Here is a 16357-nt window from a genome sequence, read left to right on the forward strand (position 1 = left end):
GACTTTTCTAAATTAAAATTACATTGGCTGTTCACCTGCGACATGCCAGACTGTGTGCTGCACGTTTGTGTGATATCTGCTTTGCCTGTGTGACAACGCAAAGAAGAGCACAGTCATAGACAACCCCGCGTCTCCGCGTTTTGCCATTCTTACCTCATTGTGACGTAAGAAGACAGAACGCGGGTTGATGCTGAGATGCTTGTGCATGGCAGAACAACCTGGCAGAGGTGGAGGACTTGCGTGGGGCCTTGCTGGACGAGGAGCTGCTGGAGTACGTGGTGTCCGTCCTGAGCAGTCCTGCCGTAGCGGTGGAGGTCAGCTACTTCGCTGGGGGAGTGCTGGCCAACCTCACGTCCAGCAGGGGGCCTGCGTGGGACCTGGACACACAGCTCCGGGACACCATCCTACAGGAGCTGGTGTGTGGACGTAGGGTGACTGCTCTTAGAAGTACAGGGAAAACTAGTTGGTTAGGACCTCCAGAAACTGTTTTTCTTTCCTGTGATTTTATATTTACTCTTACTCCTTTAATATATGACTAGGCGAGAACTCACATTACAGTTGTTTATATGTACATGCTGTAGCTATAATTTGTGTGTGTGTTTCTTTGATTTTCTTTCTAAAAAGCATGCCTCTGTGCTGTCATGGACTCCTCCTGATCATGTGATGGTGTCCTACAGGTAAGTGTGTGTGTGTGTGGGTGTGTGTGTGTGTGTTTCTCCTGTAAATACACCTAAATGTCTACCCTTCTGCATTACCCTACCTCACCTGAGTTCAGATTTTCACTCAACTACTTTAGTTTAGCAACAGATGTGACCAGTCATCTGTCAGAGCTGGTGGCTTAAACGCATTCTTATCCATTTTTGCAGTTATAAATATTCATTAATAAATATATATTAATAAATATTAGATTATAATTAAATATTCAATATTAATGAATGATTTTTGCAGTCATAAAGTATTAGATTATAATTAAATATTCAATATTAATGAATGATTTTTGCAGTCATAAAGTAATGAGCAGATTGTAGTTGTAGAATTATTTTTCTTGGCATGAACAAGTTCTTTGTCAAGCTTGATGCGCAACAGTGAATTACTGAAACATGGACGGGTTTTTCTGGTACACCTCTCGTATTGTTGAATACGACGCACGCGTACACACACACACACACATGTTGTCTGTCTACCCCCCTCAGGTCATTCCAGCCCTTTTATCCTCTCCTCCATCACTCTCAGGCATCTGGAGTGCAGCTCTGGGCACTCTGGGGCATTCACCTCGTCTGCCGCCATGATGGTGAGGCGCCGGGGGGACAGACAAAAGGCTTAGACCAAGACAGTGGAGGAGGAGAAACAGACTCGTAGAAATATGGTTTTAGAAAAGTCTGTCATCTGCAAGAGTAACTTTGTCTAAGATAATGCAAAGATTACTTTGTAATGAGCTCTTTGCGTGTGTGTGTGTGTGTGTGTGTGTGTGTGTGTGTGTGTGTGTGTGTGTGTGTGTGTGTAGTGTCTCAGTATAGCAGGATACTGACCGTGGAAGGGGGATTGGACACAATCAGAGCCCTGACCTCTGACCCACACACCCACAGAGACGTTCAGCAGCTGGCCCTAAACATTCTCACCCTCGTGGAGCCTGGTGCTACCAGCACAGGTCCTACATATAAATACACAACTGAAGCTTCACTCATCCAACTAAATGGCAAATTATATTGCAGTCAGTCAGAAAAACAGTGATTAAATCTTTTTCACCGAATCTCTCAGGTCTAGCGTTTAAGGAATCTGCTGTGTTCCTCATTTTGCTTCCTGCTCTGCTCTCTTTCCTCTGTCTTCCAGCTGAAGAGTCTGTGAGGGAGGAGCCATGTGTCTGAAGGAGGTGGGGTCAGCTCAGGGGAGGGGGTTGGGTCAGCTGAGAGGGTGGAAGTATGTTGGACTCAAAAGAAGCATGTTTTGTGTAATTGTGGACTTAGCACATATGGATGACAAAAGCGGAACGTTGCAGGTTTGTAGCATCATGCGAAAAACTAAAAATCTTTCTTGTATAGTCTGACTTTCAGGATATGCTTGTTATGTCTCTCTGTCTGTCTGTCAGTCTTGGTCAAGGCTTAAGCTGGCACATCGCGTACAGTGTGGTATGCAACAAGCGTGTGAGTGCTGTAATTGCAGTGTAAAGTGATTGCATGACTCAGAATAACCTGTGAAACTAATTGGTTCTTCTCGTGCTCTGCTTACATGGTGTGGTAAAGTTACATCAGACATCAAGCTTAAGTTAATATGTTTTATTTATTTTTATTTTAGAAAAAAATGTTTTTAGATATTTTGAGATGAGACAGGCAAGTTATTTTAAGGTAATAGAATCTGGTGTCTGATAAAGTCACACAGGTAATAATGTTTACAACATGGGACTTTAGCAAATTTCACACATCAGGTTCAAGGCTAGAAGCCTGAGTTTATATGACTGGGCAGGTTAACTGATAAGATCCACTGATTGAAACAGCTGAAACAGCACTTATATCCTGTACAACATGGGATTCAAGTCTTAACAGGACACTTCCCCAAACAGGAGTGCTTTCATTTCATGTTATTTATAAACTTTCTTTACATTAATGAGTAAACTTGAATGTGCCACAGATAAACGCAGATAAACCACAGATAAAGGCAGATAAACCTCTCAAGTGTCAAATCCAGTGTGATGCAGTTACAGAACAACATATTACCAAGGTGTGTGAACAAATGCTGCTTTTTTTGCCGGCTTCCTATTTGAAATGTAAATGAAATTTGATGGGAAACCAGCCTATGAATGCGAGTAAGCCCGTTCTTCACGTCAGTCCTGGTCTCTGCTCACAGGGTGTTCATGTCAGTCCTGATCTCTGCTCACAGGGTGTTCTTTCTGTTGGACCAAGCAGTAATACAAGGTTTTTCATGTAGATATTCATGTAGTTGGTGAACACAAGATTGCATGATTGTTACAGTGTGATGAGAACAACTTTAACCCAACATAAACCTACACGAGAACACAATCAAGAGCTGGCGGACCCATTCATAAAGAATTTATTTGCAGCATCATAAGACATTAACAATAAGATTATTGTTAATGGTATACAAGTATCATACTGAGCCCAGAGCGGAGATATGTATTAGAATGTAAACACAGTTTAGACAGCACTTTTAAAAAAAGAACTTGCCACATCTGTAACTTAATGTCAAGCAGACATTACCTTCAAAAACCCCAAACAATAAAAAACTACAGGAAGCAACGTAGCCTTCCCTGCCTTTGTACCTGTCAAAGGAGACTGAACTGTGACATATATCTGCATGTTTCAGAGTTGGATGCTGCAAAGCATTATGGGCTTGTGAAATGTTATGATGAGGCCTGGTATAACCAATATGGACCAGTAATTCTTAGCTATCCAGGCTTTGTCTGTATCTGTCTGAGAGAACATGTCTGGTTAGCAAGCCAACCTTGTTCTTTCTCAATACAAAGTTCACTTTGAGGCAGTGCTAACCAGTAACAGTGAGGTGGGCACTGCCGGTTCTGGTAGACAGTAAAGCCAAACATCACGCTGCCACTTCCCAGTCACAGGGATTGACAACCATCTTCTTTACTCTGTCCTTTACTCTTTCTGCCCTTTCTCTGCTGTTTTCCCCGCGCCGGCCGTAGCGCCGGCAAAGAGTGATCAGCATGCCTGTTGTCCACACCAGCACGGTGCCGGCAGTAAACGTAGCAAAACCGATGGCCACGAAGAACGCGGGTGGCACTGCATCCGCAGCCACGGTCCCACCTCAGAGATATGGTGCTCTCTCAATGCAGGACCGTCACACGCCGTCTGACCCACGTCTGGAGATTCGCAGAGAAACGAGAGTTACACCAAACTTTTTGGTGGCACATATGAACACTTAGCACCAGTGACTTCTCTGTGCCAGCTCGCCAGTGGCGCTTGCAGCCGCTTCCCACCGACTTGCACAGAATCTACCGGCCAGTTTCCACCACTTTGCACCATAGCAACCAGCATGAGAAGATGGATGCTGCTTACATGGCTCACAGGAGTCCTCACACAGTGTCCCTACACAGTGTATTGGCAGGTCGTGATACATCACACTACATGCAACGTGCATAAATAATTCACACGTGGTCTCCCACTAGTTCAATAATTGTTTGTGCACCTCTACTGCGGCAGATTCGTTTAGCCTTTGTGTTTGTGCAGATGCAACTGGACACTCTTGGAAAACTCCCTTTCCAGTAATATGACATGCTGGTATTCAGTATTCAGGTGTCAACTTCTGCTTCAGTTTGAGATTCTGATTAATTGGTTAGAAACACCAGTGTCACTGCTGAAGTTGGTTTAAGTGGACCACCCCTCATCCACAGCATTCCTATGGCCATAAACTGACTAAGTAAAGGAGAAGGGTTTTTAAAACAATTGGCTGGTGAGTGTATATAGTGATTCGTAAAGCGATGGAGGCTGCATTCCTACAGACGTAAACCTGTAGTCGCAGGTTATAAACAGTGTTTGACACGTGATAAACATGTTTCGGTCCACAGACTCCGTCCATTATTCCACCATACTGCATATCGTCCGCGAGCCTTATTCCGAGGCCTGAGGTTTATTTTAGCCACCTCTGAGAGACCGTCCACAGCACATCGCTGGGGTGAGAGGGGGTCTTCGCTTCCAAATCATTCCTCCCAACGCCGCCCAGACCGGGAAAGTAGGGCAGACCGCGTGGGACCAGACGTGGGAAACGGGGGCAGAGAGAACCGATCGCGCATGATCTCGCACCAGCCGGTGAGAATGCTTTGATGTTCGTGTACAGAACAGGATACAATAACACTGAACACGCGCGCAAAACAAAAGAGGCCACAAATTGGTCGGCGCGACGACTGGTAGTCACACTGCTCTTCCTAACTGTGACCAGTCTAAATAAAACTCAGCGGGGTAGCAATAGTCCCAAACCTGTCCTACCTTGGTGTATTTTTTAAAGTTAGAAAGATTCGCCTTAATTGAACTCCTTTAAACTTTGTTTCCCCCACACAGAACATTGTACCGAAAGAGAGCATTCTCGGTTCAGGTGGTCCATACACGTAAACGCTTCGCTCTGTAACCGCAGAGGTTCTCCACCCCGCACTCGCACAGCCACGGACTGCTGCTCCGACCGCGACACCGTAGCGCGTGCTCAGGTGGTTGCTGCTAACGTCCAGCACCTGAAGTGCAACGTTTCCTGAAAATGCACGAGAGTGAATCTTCGAAAGAGCAGTGTTGTCCGTCAGGTTCACGCGCTCCTCGATCCTCTGTGGTTGAAGGAGAGGTCCAGGTAGACCAGCTTGCGCGGAGTCCTGAACGTCCTCTCGGATATCTCCGTCCAGGTACACCAGGTCAGACAGGTCGCTCATGTCCAGGGCTGCTAACTGGGCGAGCCGGTTATTGAATAGTATCAGGTGGCGTGTGGTTAACGGAAGCCCGTGCGGGAAACTTCTGAGCTGTAAGCCAGAGCACTGGACCAAGAGCTGGTCGTCGCACACGCACTGCTGTGGACATCCCGTAGGAGCAACCGGTAGCAGAGTCACCCACATAACGGAGGAGCAAAACACCAAGGTAACGGGCAAAGTCTCAGCATCAACGCACTTTACGAGCTGTATGAACTCTGCTGGATTCGGTTACTCTGCAGGTGGGATCGGTTCTGTACTCGTGCAAGGTCCAGGGTCTCAGTGTCATGCAAAACAAATGCCATTAAACAAGAGAGAGAGAGAGACTCTACCGTATTTATGTAAGTGGATGAATGTTAAAGCAACGGCTATAAAAGCACATCTTTAATGTCACATGATTAGATTACACGAGTTTACATGTTCATGAAAGAAATTTGGTCAATACCGGTCAATTTGTTTTATTTACATTCTTTTAAAATATTTTTTGACATATTACAAATGAAGCAGTATACCAGAATGGCTTTTAAAAGATGAACTTGTACAATAAATGTGATTTCCCCCTCATCTTTGTATAACGTTGACCTATTACAAGTACCCATGAAAAAAAGGGCATCTTATAACTCATATAACTATATCTAACGTTTCATTTGGCAGGTTATGTTTGGCTTTTAGTGTAAACACATTCATTATGTGAGCTGAAAACGCACAATGTCCTTCTGTTACTGCTGCCATTTCAATCTCACTCTAAAAGAGGAGAGCACTCCAGTAACGGCCGCGGCGCACAGCGCCACAAACACACCGAAATACATGTCTGGGGGTGCCGTGTAGAGGAAGGCCCCCAACGCTGCCCCGATGGTGGCTGCCACTTTGCCCACGGGGCTGCCCTTCTGCCCCAGTCGTCCTGCATCTCTTGCCACCATGGCATCGCCTGCCGCAGTCAGGGCCACGCCCACCGCCCCTGCCACGCCCAGCAGCGCCCCGAGCGTGCCCCCTACACCGAGAACCCTGGAGCTCCTCCTGGTGGCCAGCAGCAGCAGTGCCCCCACGGCAGCGGCGCAAGCTGAGGTTTTCCCGTCGCGGGCGGTGCCGGCAACGGACAGCAGCGTGGAGCCGGCAGCCGTCTCGCACAGCAGCATGGACAGCACGGCCAGGAAGACGGCACGCAGGAGCAGCCAGGAAGACTGGCCGGTCTCCTCGGACCACAGGCTTCTCAGCACCTCCCCGTCCTCCTCCAACACCGTCCGGAAGATCAGCGTGGACGCCAGCAGGACCGACGCAGGCATGGACATGCCGCCCAGGCCGGCGAAGCCCAGGAACAGGGCCAGGAAGGAGAAGAAGAAGAAGAGCGCGATTTCCGAACCCTCGAGCATTCCGGAGCCACACAGGCCGGCACACATGCCCGCAGCCGGCAGGTAGAACAGCATCCAGGGGAAGAGGAAGAGGTCGCTGGCACCCGGGAACAGGCTGCGAACCGCACACACCAGAAGACTCAGCGCCAGGGAAAAGCCCATCTGGGCGCCGAGCACTGTGACCAGGCCCATAGCCACAACGATGCGTTCCATCAGGGCGCCCATGAAGGCGGCGATGACCGTGAGTGGCAGCAGAGTCATCAGGCCCATGGCTGCCAGCACCACCCCACCGGGACCCTCATCTCCGGGCTTCAGGAAGTTTGAGACCACCTCCTCAGCCACCACCGCCGTGATCAGAGATGCCAGCATCGCCACGGTGAGGCCCAACGCAGCCACGCATGCCGTCACCACCGACAACGACTCTAAGCCTGTGCAGCACTCCAGAGGTGTTAGAGGGGTGGAGCGTAAGGATGAGAGAGTGTCAATCACGTCCATCACCATCGCACCCATGAGGTAGCCTCCTGCCAGGCCCAGGAGCAGGCCGAAGACCATAGTAAGGACAACCCGCCCAGGACCTGAAAGTGTGTGGATGCGGGTTAGTAGTTTCCGACTGACATCGACATCAATTAAAAATGATTAAAAATTGTGTAAATGAACAGACTTAAAGGAATTATATTATGAGTTATAAGTTCTGTAATGCACACTGTACACTCTGGGACATTGTAAATGTTCACAGTAGTGACTTTGCTGTAGGTTTTCACACAGACAAATTTAATTACCCCCCCCCCCCCCCACATTTTCTTCACCAAAGCATTCGATAGACCACAAATTACCCTACAACTAATTACCAAATAGGATTTGTTGCCCTCACTATTTGTAAACCCCCCCCCCCCCAAAAAAACCAACATAAACCCTGAAGACGTTATAAATCTCTTAGACGTATAGTACAACCCCGAAATACATGCACATGGAAAGAGCATGAGTGTTTTGGCATTTCTGAGAAGTTTGTCTAAAATGCTTAAGAATTAGTGTGTGAGTGAAGAGTCCCAGCAGGCTATGAACTAAGAGCTACATTTCAGTGAAGGTTTTAACATGACCTGGTCTTTATAGCGGCTTTAAATACCGAGAAGACTGAAGTGGCAGAATCCCTACCCTACGTTAGAGTGTATAGACACTGAAAACATGCCGCAGATCATGTCGGCGACAAGACGAACAGTAGGAACTATACCACAGCACTAACTTCAAACTTAAAAAAGAATCGCGATGAAAGGACATCATCGATTAATTAAGGTAGGCGTGATTATTGTAGTGTTAATTCACCGAATATACGATGCAGAGATTGCGAGTGAGGTTACACTTACCTTGAAAGAATAACGCCATCGCGGCTCTTACGGTAATGAATGCTGCAGACAAACCAGCTGAGCGCCAGCATGCACGCGCATGCTGACAAGGTCTAACCAAACCGGTTAAGTAGCTGCAAACCTCCACGCGAATCTGTTATTGGTGATGCAGTCGGGTGTGTGGGGTATCTGTGCCATCAACTAACATTCATTATATATTACTGTGCATATCAGCCTATATTGAAGCATTCACTTACGGCATTTATCTGACGTTTTTATCCAAAGCGACTTACAATTATGACTGAGTACAGTTTGAACAATTGAGGGTTAAGGGTCTTGCTCAGGGGACCAACAGCAGCATTTAGGCAGAAGGTTGAACCAGCAACCTTCCAATTACAAGTCAAGTACCTTAACCACTGAGACACCAGTGCCACCCAAAGAGTTGTATAGCGTCCAGTGTTCCTCGCTGTGAAAAGACAGGAAGAGTCATCAATGTATGGTCGGTCAAACAAACAAAAAGTCTTCTCATGGCTCTAAGCAATACATGTACATAAGACATATTTTGCGACAAGCTTAGGCCACAAGGTTGGCAAGAAGCTAAAGTTAATTCAGGAAATGTAACGCAAATGATCTTTGAGATATTTAAAGCATTTATAAGTAAATTAAAATAAATCATAAATTAACACTCAAATAATGTTAAAAATTAAAATAAATTAAGTTAACAAATTAAAGTAAGTCAAAAAAATTAACAACACTGAAATAAGCATTATTTTAAATATATATATATTTATTAAAAATGTATTAAACACACGATCCTGTAATCCATAATCCAGCACCAACATTGTGGAATTAGGCGCGTGTTTCGGCCTCGAACTCCACCCCCCATGTGGCGCGAACGTTCGTGTCCCGGATGTTCTCTGCGCCGGAAGAGAAGGAGGCGCCTTCTGTGGCCATCTTGTGGTTGTCTGCAGCGAGCTGCTCGCTCCAAGCCTCGTAGAATCGGAGGAGAATCCCGCTGCTGGGGCGCCATCATGCCCGGACATCTGCAAGAAGGCTTCGGCTGCGTCGTTACCAATCGGTTCGACCAACTATTGGACGACGAGTCCGATCCATTCGAGATACTGAAGGCAGCGGAGAATAAGAAGAAAGATGCGGCCGCTTCGGGCACCAAAACCGCTGCACAAGCCGCTAAACAGCCCAAAAAAGAGTCCCAGAAGGACAGGAAGAACCCGCTGCTTGACAAAAAGGAGGACTCCCAAGCCGCCGTGCCCCTGAAGAAGGAGGGTACGTGCTATATTTTGGGAGCGTTAACTTGTGAGGCCGCCTTGACGGCGCTCTCGGCGAAGTTACCTCAGCCTGCACGGCGGCTCGCGAGGTCACCATGGTTCCCGGCCGTGTTGACATGGCGGAGGACACGCTAGCAGGCGGCCGTCCGCTAGCCGGTTATTACAGCCGTGCAGCTAAACGATCCGTGCACGTCTCCGAGAAACGTCCCCCAGTCTTGAAGCGTGTTGCGGTGGAGCGGGCTTCTGTTTTGACGGGGTCGCCGCACGTCGCGTCAAGCGGCCGACATCGTAATTTAACTGCGTAGCTAGCCGTGCTAACGCTGGCTAAGGCGCTAGCTGGAAAGGGCAGATGCGAGTTTAAGTGTTCATTTCTGTTTTGCTTTAACAGCCAAACATCACCAGTCAAACTGCCGTATTGGTAAAATTTCTGCACGCCTATACGAACAGAAAGAATGCACGTAGTTGGGCAGCAGTAGGAACGCGCGATGTGCCTCTTAAAGGGTCGCGCTTCATATTTCAGCGCAAAGCCGAGTTGGTGCTTCAGGCCAGTGGCTACATAGTTAAACAACATAACTGGTATCAACAGGTCTAGTTTGGCAACATTTGACTTGCTCTCATATCACTTTTCGCCGAATTGTGCTGGAAACCACGTTTAAAGTGTCAGTTCAGAATGTTTTTTCGATTAATAGTAAAAAATATTAGAGGTTGTAGGACGATGCAGGGCAAGCTAAGCGCTACGTGAGCTCCGAGCTTTTGGTGTTTGTTTGTACAGGTGCGCCAGGATGCAGCGGGTAGAAACGTTCCCGTGTGTAAGGCTTTGACGTGCTTGCCATGGTAATGCGGGCAGCTTTACTTTCAATTTCTTAAATAAAAGCAATGTTCATTTTCATAATAATCGGGGTATATTCCAATTATTTAGTGTTAAGCCACACAATTTTATGGTAACAGCATATGTCTGCAGATACAGACAAATCACAATTAGGAATTCATTCATTCCCTCAACCCCAAGTGAGTTAAAAGATTAATAAAATTATCTGGTTGGGGGTCATAAACCAAGGGGTTGCAGCGTTTGAATAAACTGTAAACTGTTAGGTTACAGTTGTAGTGGAGCACATCAGTTTCAGTTCACACTACATCAATTTCCAGAATTTTCTTACTCTCACTCCACAGGCAGAGAACGCTGGTGCCGTGTTACCATATTAACTTGAATGTCAGTGCGCTCCTTTTTCTCTTTGTGACCTCATTTCCTGTGTATAACTCAGGCATGAGGAGGGTGGGGCGCAAGCAGGAGCAGCAGGGACCACCTGGCCCCCAGCACCAGGGTGCGCAGGCCGAGGGTCGCCCCAGCGACAGGAGACCGGACAGGAGACCTCCTCGTGAGCGCCGTTTCGAGAAGCCAGCCGAGGACAAGCCTGAAGGAGGGGACACGCCAGTGGAGAAGTGAGTCAGGGCGGAGACACGCCTCTCAATCCCACTGCACGCACTACATGTCTCGTTTACCACACCTCTGCCAGGTGTGCTGAGCCTTAAGTGGCCCAGCTTGGAGCAGCAGGGATGTTTGCCAGTGGTTCATTAGCAAGTTCGGTCAGTAATTGGAGCAGGGACATAACTAGCTTGTGCAGTACTGAACTTGATTTGAGAGCTGTGGACTAATTGCACTTGCAGTTTGCACAGGAACAAAGTTGTACTGTTTCAAAAGTGTTGAGTAACAATGTAGACATGTGACCCCCTCAGTGGTCATATGCTGATTAGACTATTCTGTTCAAGAGAGTTTTTCTGATTCTCTGGCTAAAGCCACATGCCTCGTCCTCTCCTCTTCCTCAGGCCAGTGGGAGACCGACCACCAAGGGGGCGTGGCGGCGGGCGTGGCGGCCGAGGTGGGCGTGGGAGGGGCGTGGGCCGTGGTGATGGCTTTGACTCGCGAGGAAAGCGTGAATTTGACCGACACAGCAGCAACGACAAATCGTGAGTGTTGTGCCAAGGGCGGGATCTGCAAGCTCACAGAGCCTTCGAGGGTCACAAGAGTGCAACAGTAGTTCACTCGTGTTTTTGTGTCCCAGTAGTCAGAAAGTGGAAGAGAAACGTGGAGGCGCCGGTTCACACAACTGGGGCAGCTCCAAGGATGAGGTCAGGTAAGGTCCCGGAGGACTACAGCCAGATCCCAGGCACACGGCCGCGTGGACGTGCAGGCCACAACAGTGTTGGTCAAGATGCGGTTACATAATCTGTAATTTAGCACAGTTATCGTCATGTTGGGTTTTGAAATGGTGATATCACAAAATGCTGCAATATGTAGATAAGCCTTATAACAGTCAGTTGTGTCTGTGTGTGTGTGTGTGTGTGTGTGTGTGTGTGTGTGTGTGTGTGTGTGGGCACCCTAACCAACCTTCAGATGAGTGTTCTGTTTCTGTTGAGTCATTGCATTAACATGGTTTAACAAACAGCAATTATTTTGGTCAGAATAATGCAGGTTTTCTTTAACCTTGTCAGAAAAAGTGTTCAGTCTGTTTTAATATTGATACATGATGGATGAGATTTTATGGTGGTAATTATGCCCCATGTCTGGCTTGCCTGGCGGGTGAATTCTGGCTGTTGTTTGGTTTGCCAGTGAGTTGGAGCAGACGCCGGCACCTGAGGCACCTGCGGAAGGGGAGGAGCATGCACCTGCTGATTCTGAAAACAAGTGAGTGAAAGCCCCGCCCCCTCTTGTGTGTAGACCAATAGAATGACAGTGCCTGTTTGGGTTGCCTTACCTGTCGATTATGGGTAACCATCAGTTATAAGGTTAAATCTGTCTAGATTTGCACAGTGATTTGAGGATTATTTAAGGTGTATATGTGATATGTGAAGGGTAGAGCAGTTATTAGATTATTAGTTGTGGATTACCACTCTTTAAAAATTGTTTGACCACATCACATTTATCTGAAGTGCTTGTCTGTAAGATGAAATGCTCTCGGTGTACCATCCTCTCTAAGTGCACAGTGCAAGACTACCCACCTTTTAAACGTCGGCTGTCTGAGCTTGATGACTCGTTATTGGAGGTGTGGAGGGAATGTACGTGTACCTCAGACTCCTGGTTTCTCCTCTGAGAACCACTCTGCAGCTCCTTTGCGATCTCTGGGGTGTTGACCCAGGGTCATTCATGTGCTTCCAGCCACACCCTGGTTGGGATATGTTCCTAAGATCAAGCCTCCAGGTTCGGGAGTTAAACTGCAATCGCCTTGCACAGTCAGGTGGACATTTGTTCTTGCTTTACAGCATTCTTGTTTAGTGGGCTTTGAACACGGTGGTTTGCAGGAGGTTTCTGCGACTATATTCTCATTAGCCTGTGGTTGTCCTGTAATTGGCTCTCACCTGATCCGTCACTGGTTAACTTAGTCCTGTAGTGGTGTTGGAAGGCTGGGGTGCGTGCGTGAGACACATGAGCTCCAGCCAGCGCTGACGCACGCAGCCTTCACGGGTAATGCTTTTTTTCATACTGTACTTCCATTATTTACCAGGTCGTCTTGTTAGTGCCTCGTCTGTTCAGAACTAACTGTAGTAAACCCTGTGTTACCTTGAAACTACATAACATTCATCTTTGTATGAGGGTTTTGGTTTTTCTCACCATGTCCCAATAAAGTATTTGTTCTCTGCTGTGTACTTTTACTAATTTAAAGTCTAGATTGGGTTGGCCAGAGAGTATACCTCTAACAAAGCAGGCACTTTTAATGACAAGAAACGTTATAATCCATAGGTGGGTTATGCAGTAGAGCATTCCCAACATACATCAATCTTAATTAAGTCTTAATTTATCACCCATTGAGAAGGAAATGCACCTGACACTGAACTCCACCTCCACACTGTTGTATTTGATACTGGGTCTGTTTGGAGATTCACCCGGTCCGAGGTGCTGCTGTGCCGTTTGCGCAAGTCTGAAAGGGTGGGCGCTGGTCAGTGAGCCGGCATTGTGAAAGTTAACGTTGTGTGGTGTTTTTTATTTTTGGTTCTCAAGGGAGAACGAGGTAGAGGAGGTGAAGGACGAAGGCCCTAAGGAGATGACGCTGGACGAGTGGAAGGCCATGCAGGATAAGGAGCGTGCGAAGGTTGAGTTCAACATCCGCAAACCCAACGAGGGAGAGGACGGCCAGTGGAAGAAGGGCTACGTGCTGCACAAGTCAAAGAGCAAAGACGCGGGGGTTAGTGACCTGGCGCAGGCCCGCTGGGGCTTACTCCTTGGGGGTGAATTATAGTACACTGCAGCCCTGCTGGGGCTACTGTGTTGGGGGTGAGTACTGTGGTGGATGGGCCCTACTGGGGTTTATGCAGACTGGTCTGAAACCTTTTGCAAACATTTTGCACAAGAAACAGCTGTCATGCCATTTGTAGGGCTTAGTATAACTGAGCTGTGTGCGCGTGCGCGCGTCTGGCGAGAGGACCGAGTGTTGTGTTCTGCAGGCACTGGTTAAGTGTGATGACTGGAACGTGCAAACGATGAGCAGATAACCACTAAGAAAGCACGAGTGTGTGTGTGGGGTGCCGTTTAACTGCAGCACGGGGGGGCTCACGTCACACTGCTCTGTTGGTGTGCATTTAAACCTCTGTGCTCTGTTGGTGCGCATTTAAACCTCTGTGGTTCTGAGGACGTTGTGCAGACTGTTTACACATCACGTTCTGTAATCTGCTATAAGCAATGTTCATTTCTGCCTTTTGAACTTTTTTGACCTGCGGTATTTTATGGTCACCCCCCCACACACACCTGCTTGCACTCATCAGGTAATGAAGCCTGTCAGTCAGGTGTGTGTGTGTGTGTGTGTGTGTGTCTGGCCTGTTCTAAACTGTGGGGGTGGTTGATGGGTACAGCAGGGCTGGTCTGAAAGGTTTGAGAGGTATGTGACTAGTTTCTTGTGTTTTGTGGTGTTGCAGAGGCCGTCTGGAGCTCTGATAGAAGCTGGAGACGCTAACGCTGACGCGCACCACAAGGTGAAGCTGCCACCCCTCACCTGCTCGTGCTCTCCCTCTCTCTCCTTTGTAACGTGGCCAGGAAACGCTGTTGTAGGTGTTTGACACCCGTGGAACTTCTGTCCTCCAGGGTGCCACTGAAGACATGACGGGTGACCACCACTTCCGCAAGCCGGCCAATGACATCACCTCTCAGCTGGAGATCAACTTTGGGGACCTTGGTCGCCCGGGGCGCGGTCGGGCAGGGTCGCGCGGGGGCAGAGGAGGCAGGGGAGGGGGCGGTCGTGCAGCTCGTGGGGGCAGCCGGTCTGACAAGGTCAGCAACAACGTGCCCTTGTGTGTGCACTTATGGCCATGTTTTGCGTCATGGACGCCTACCACTGTTTGTGATCTGGTTGTGTGTGTTTCCCCCCCCAGGGTGGAGGAGTGTCTGTCCCTAACGTGGATGACCCCGAGGCATTTCCTGCCCTGGCCTAAAGCTCCGCCCACAGACTCCGGCCCTCTCCAGCCCCTCCTCTACGAGGCTTGCATGCTTACGGATTCTTCGACTATAGAAACCAGACAAGGAAAAAAATAATTAAAAAATCTGAAAGACTGTCATCCATACCATATTGAGGACTGAAATTCTGCCTTTGTTTAAAGGAAAAACACAAAACGGACTTCTCTTGTTACACTGAAGCAAATTCTTGGTAGAGGTTTTGTATTTAGAGACATGATAGCAGGGATGTTCATAGAGGTGTTTTTTTGTTTTGTTTTGTTTTGTTTTGTTTTTTAACTAAGCATTCTCCATAAATATTTGTTTTTAATTGCTGTTTGAATGTATGCGTATTTCCAGCATATGGTTGAAGCGTGTTGTTTGCTTAAGCTTGCCTGCCTCGGCCTTGTGTATCCGCCACTGCGGTTTTAATACTCTGAAGATCATTTTTGAGGGCTTTACCTAAACAGAACAGGACTCCTGAGACTTCTAGCGCTAATTTTATTGTTGCTCTATACATGAGTAATGTATAATTTACTATTTTAAGTATTTTAATGAAAGCAGGGGGTCAGGCTATTTGTGTGTGTGTGTGTGTGTGTGTGTGTGTGTGTGTGTGTGTGTGTGTGTGTGTGTGTGTGTGTGTGTGTGTGTGTGTGTGTGTGTGTGTGTGTGTGTGTGTGAGATGCCTCAGCGGGCCCAATGCCTCTGTTCCTTTTCTCCTTTTGGTTCTGTTCTCTAGGCTGTCTTGTCCTGTGGTGCAGCAGTGATGTCTGTATGTGCTCCTTGTCCTCCCCGATGTCCCACCCTGTGATGTGTTCCAGCCTGGGCCTCATGTGTCATGTACATTGACCATTTAGAAACCTGGCTAACACTTAGAAGCGTGTGTGTGAGGGAGACTGTGAGTAATATGTGATGTACACCTTTGTCATGACCTTACTGTTCGAAACTTGGATTGTGAGTTTGAGCAAGTGGCATTCTAAACCTGAAGTTTTATTCTGGGGATTTTCTGTAGCTATGATTGACATGCCTTGCACTTAGATTGACAATAACCTATGATCTTTAGCTAACAAGCACATGGCCTGCCCCTGTCTGTATTCAGTTTTGCTATTGTGAACCTTTTGCTGGTCTTTTGTTTGAATTTTTTCCCAAACTGTTTGAGAGGGAGAGAGAAACATGGCCTCCAGTGTGGATGGTTGGCTCTTCCTAAACTGGGACTGGAGAATAAAGAGGTGGATACTGGTCCATTGAAGTCCCAGCTTCCAATTTTTCTCTCCACATGCCATTTAGCTTTGACCAGGACACGCAAACATGGAGGACCAGGTGGCTCTTTGTTTGACAGCATTCGTGTTTTTTTGTTTTTTGGTTTTTTTTTTTAGCTGGATGTTTCTACATTCCGACATCCCTGTTCAATAAATTGCCCAGAGGTGTTGCGTGAATTCTGCCTGTTTAGTGGTTGTTTTAAGGTCTTGTCCTTTCAGAAGCAGGGCGCAGAGGCCCGAGTCCTCATGTTCCTGCTTGCTTTTACTGCACATCAGCTTCTGCTCTTTGAC

General features: G+C 47.6%; 3 protein-coding genes across 10 annotated transcripts in view; 2 read left to right on the plus strand and 1 right to left on the minus strand.

Annotated features, from left to right (window-relative positions):
- Positions 1-2788, plus strand: part of zyg11l (zyg-11 family member, cell cycle regulator, like) — a 10859-nt gene extending 8071 nt beyond the window's left edge. For 2 of the 4 annotated variants that reach the window (XM_081694395.1, XM_081694396.1), the window contains 4 exons: positions 213-416; positions 625-677; positions 1194-1291; positions 1505-1824. In XM_081694395.1, coding sequence (XP_081550521.1) covers positions 213-416; positions 625-677; positions 1194-1291; positions 1505-1731 — 582 coding nt within the window. In that variant the 3' untranslated portion in view covers positions 1732-1824. The other 2 variants (XM_027025706.3, XM_081694397.1) reach the window with 2 other exon arrangements.
- Positions 2789-3371: 583 nt separating this feature from the next.
- Positions 3372-9070, minus strand: LOC118240138 (uncharacterized). 2 transcript variants are annotated; one of them, XM_081694404.1, is made up of 3 exons: positions 8946-9070; positions 8514-8571; positions 3372-7340 (listed from the first exon to the last, which is right to left on the minus strand). In XM_081694404.1, exon 3 carries the CDS (start codon positions 7315-7317, stop codon positions 6136-6138), a length of 1182 nt encoding a protein of 393 aa, XP_081550530.1. In that variant the 5' UTR covers positions 7318-7340; positions 8514-8571; positions 8946-9070; the 3' UTR covers positions 3372-6135. The 2 variants fall into 2 exon arrangements, with proteins under 2 accessions (XP_081550530.1, XP_081550529.1); XM_081694403.1 differs by having other exon boundaries at positions 8127-8571.
- On the plus strand, positions 9033-16243 carry serbp1b (SERPINE1 mRNA binding protein 1b). 4 transcript variants are annotated; one of them, XM_027025686.3, is made up of 9 exons: positions 9033-9389; positions 10654-10831; positions 11216-11356; positions 11452-11523; positions 12000-12074; positions 13377-13569; positions 14297-14353; positions 14463-14648; positions 14750-16243. In XM_027025686.3, the coding sequence occupies exons 1-9, from the start codon at positions 9137-9139 to the stop codon at positions 14807-14809; spliced, it is 1215 nt and encodes a 404-aa protein (XP_026881487.2). In that variant the 5' UTR covers positions 9033-9136; the 3' UTR covers positions 14810-16243. The 4 variants fall into 4 exon arrangements, with proteins under 4 accessions (XP_026881487.2, XP_026881491.2, XP_026881488.2 ...); XM_027025690.3 differs by having other exon boundaries at positions 13386-13569; XM_027025687.3 differs by having other exon boundaries at positions 11455-11523.
- Positions 16244-16357: the final 114 nt, after the last annotated feature.

This window comes from Electrophorus electricus, chromosome 13, assembly GCF_041902795.1.
Source record: "Electrophorus electricus isolate QZ-2024a chromosome 13, ASM4190279v1, whole genome shotgun sequence".
Lineage (NCBI taxonomy): Eukaryota > Metazoa > Chordata > Actinopteri > Gymnotiformes > Gymnotidae > Electrophorus > Electrophorus electricus.

Bases quoted from the DNA above. Each gene is read 5' to 3' on its own strand.
- serbp1b (XM_027025686.3), top strand. From the start codon at position 9,137: ATGCCCGGACATCTGCAAGAAGGCTTCGGCTGCGTCGTTACCAATCGG. The intron at 9,390-10,653 runs GTACGTGCTATA...TGTATAACTCAG, and splicing joins CGTGCCCCTGAAGAAGGAGG to GCATGAGGAGGGTGGGGCGC. The intron at 12,075-13,376 runs GTGAGTGAAAGC...TTTTTATTTTTG, and splicing joins CCTGCTGATTCTGAAAACAA to GTTCTCAAGGGAGAACGAGG.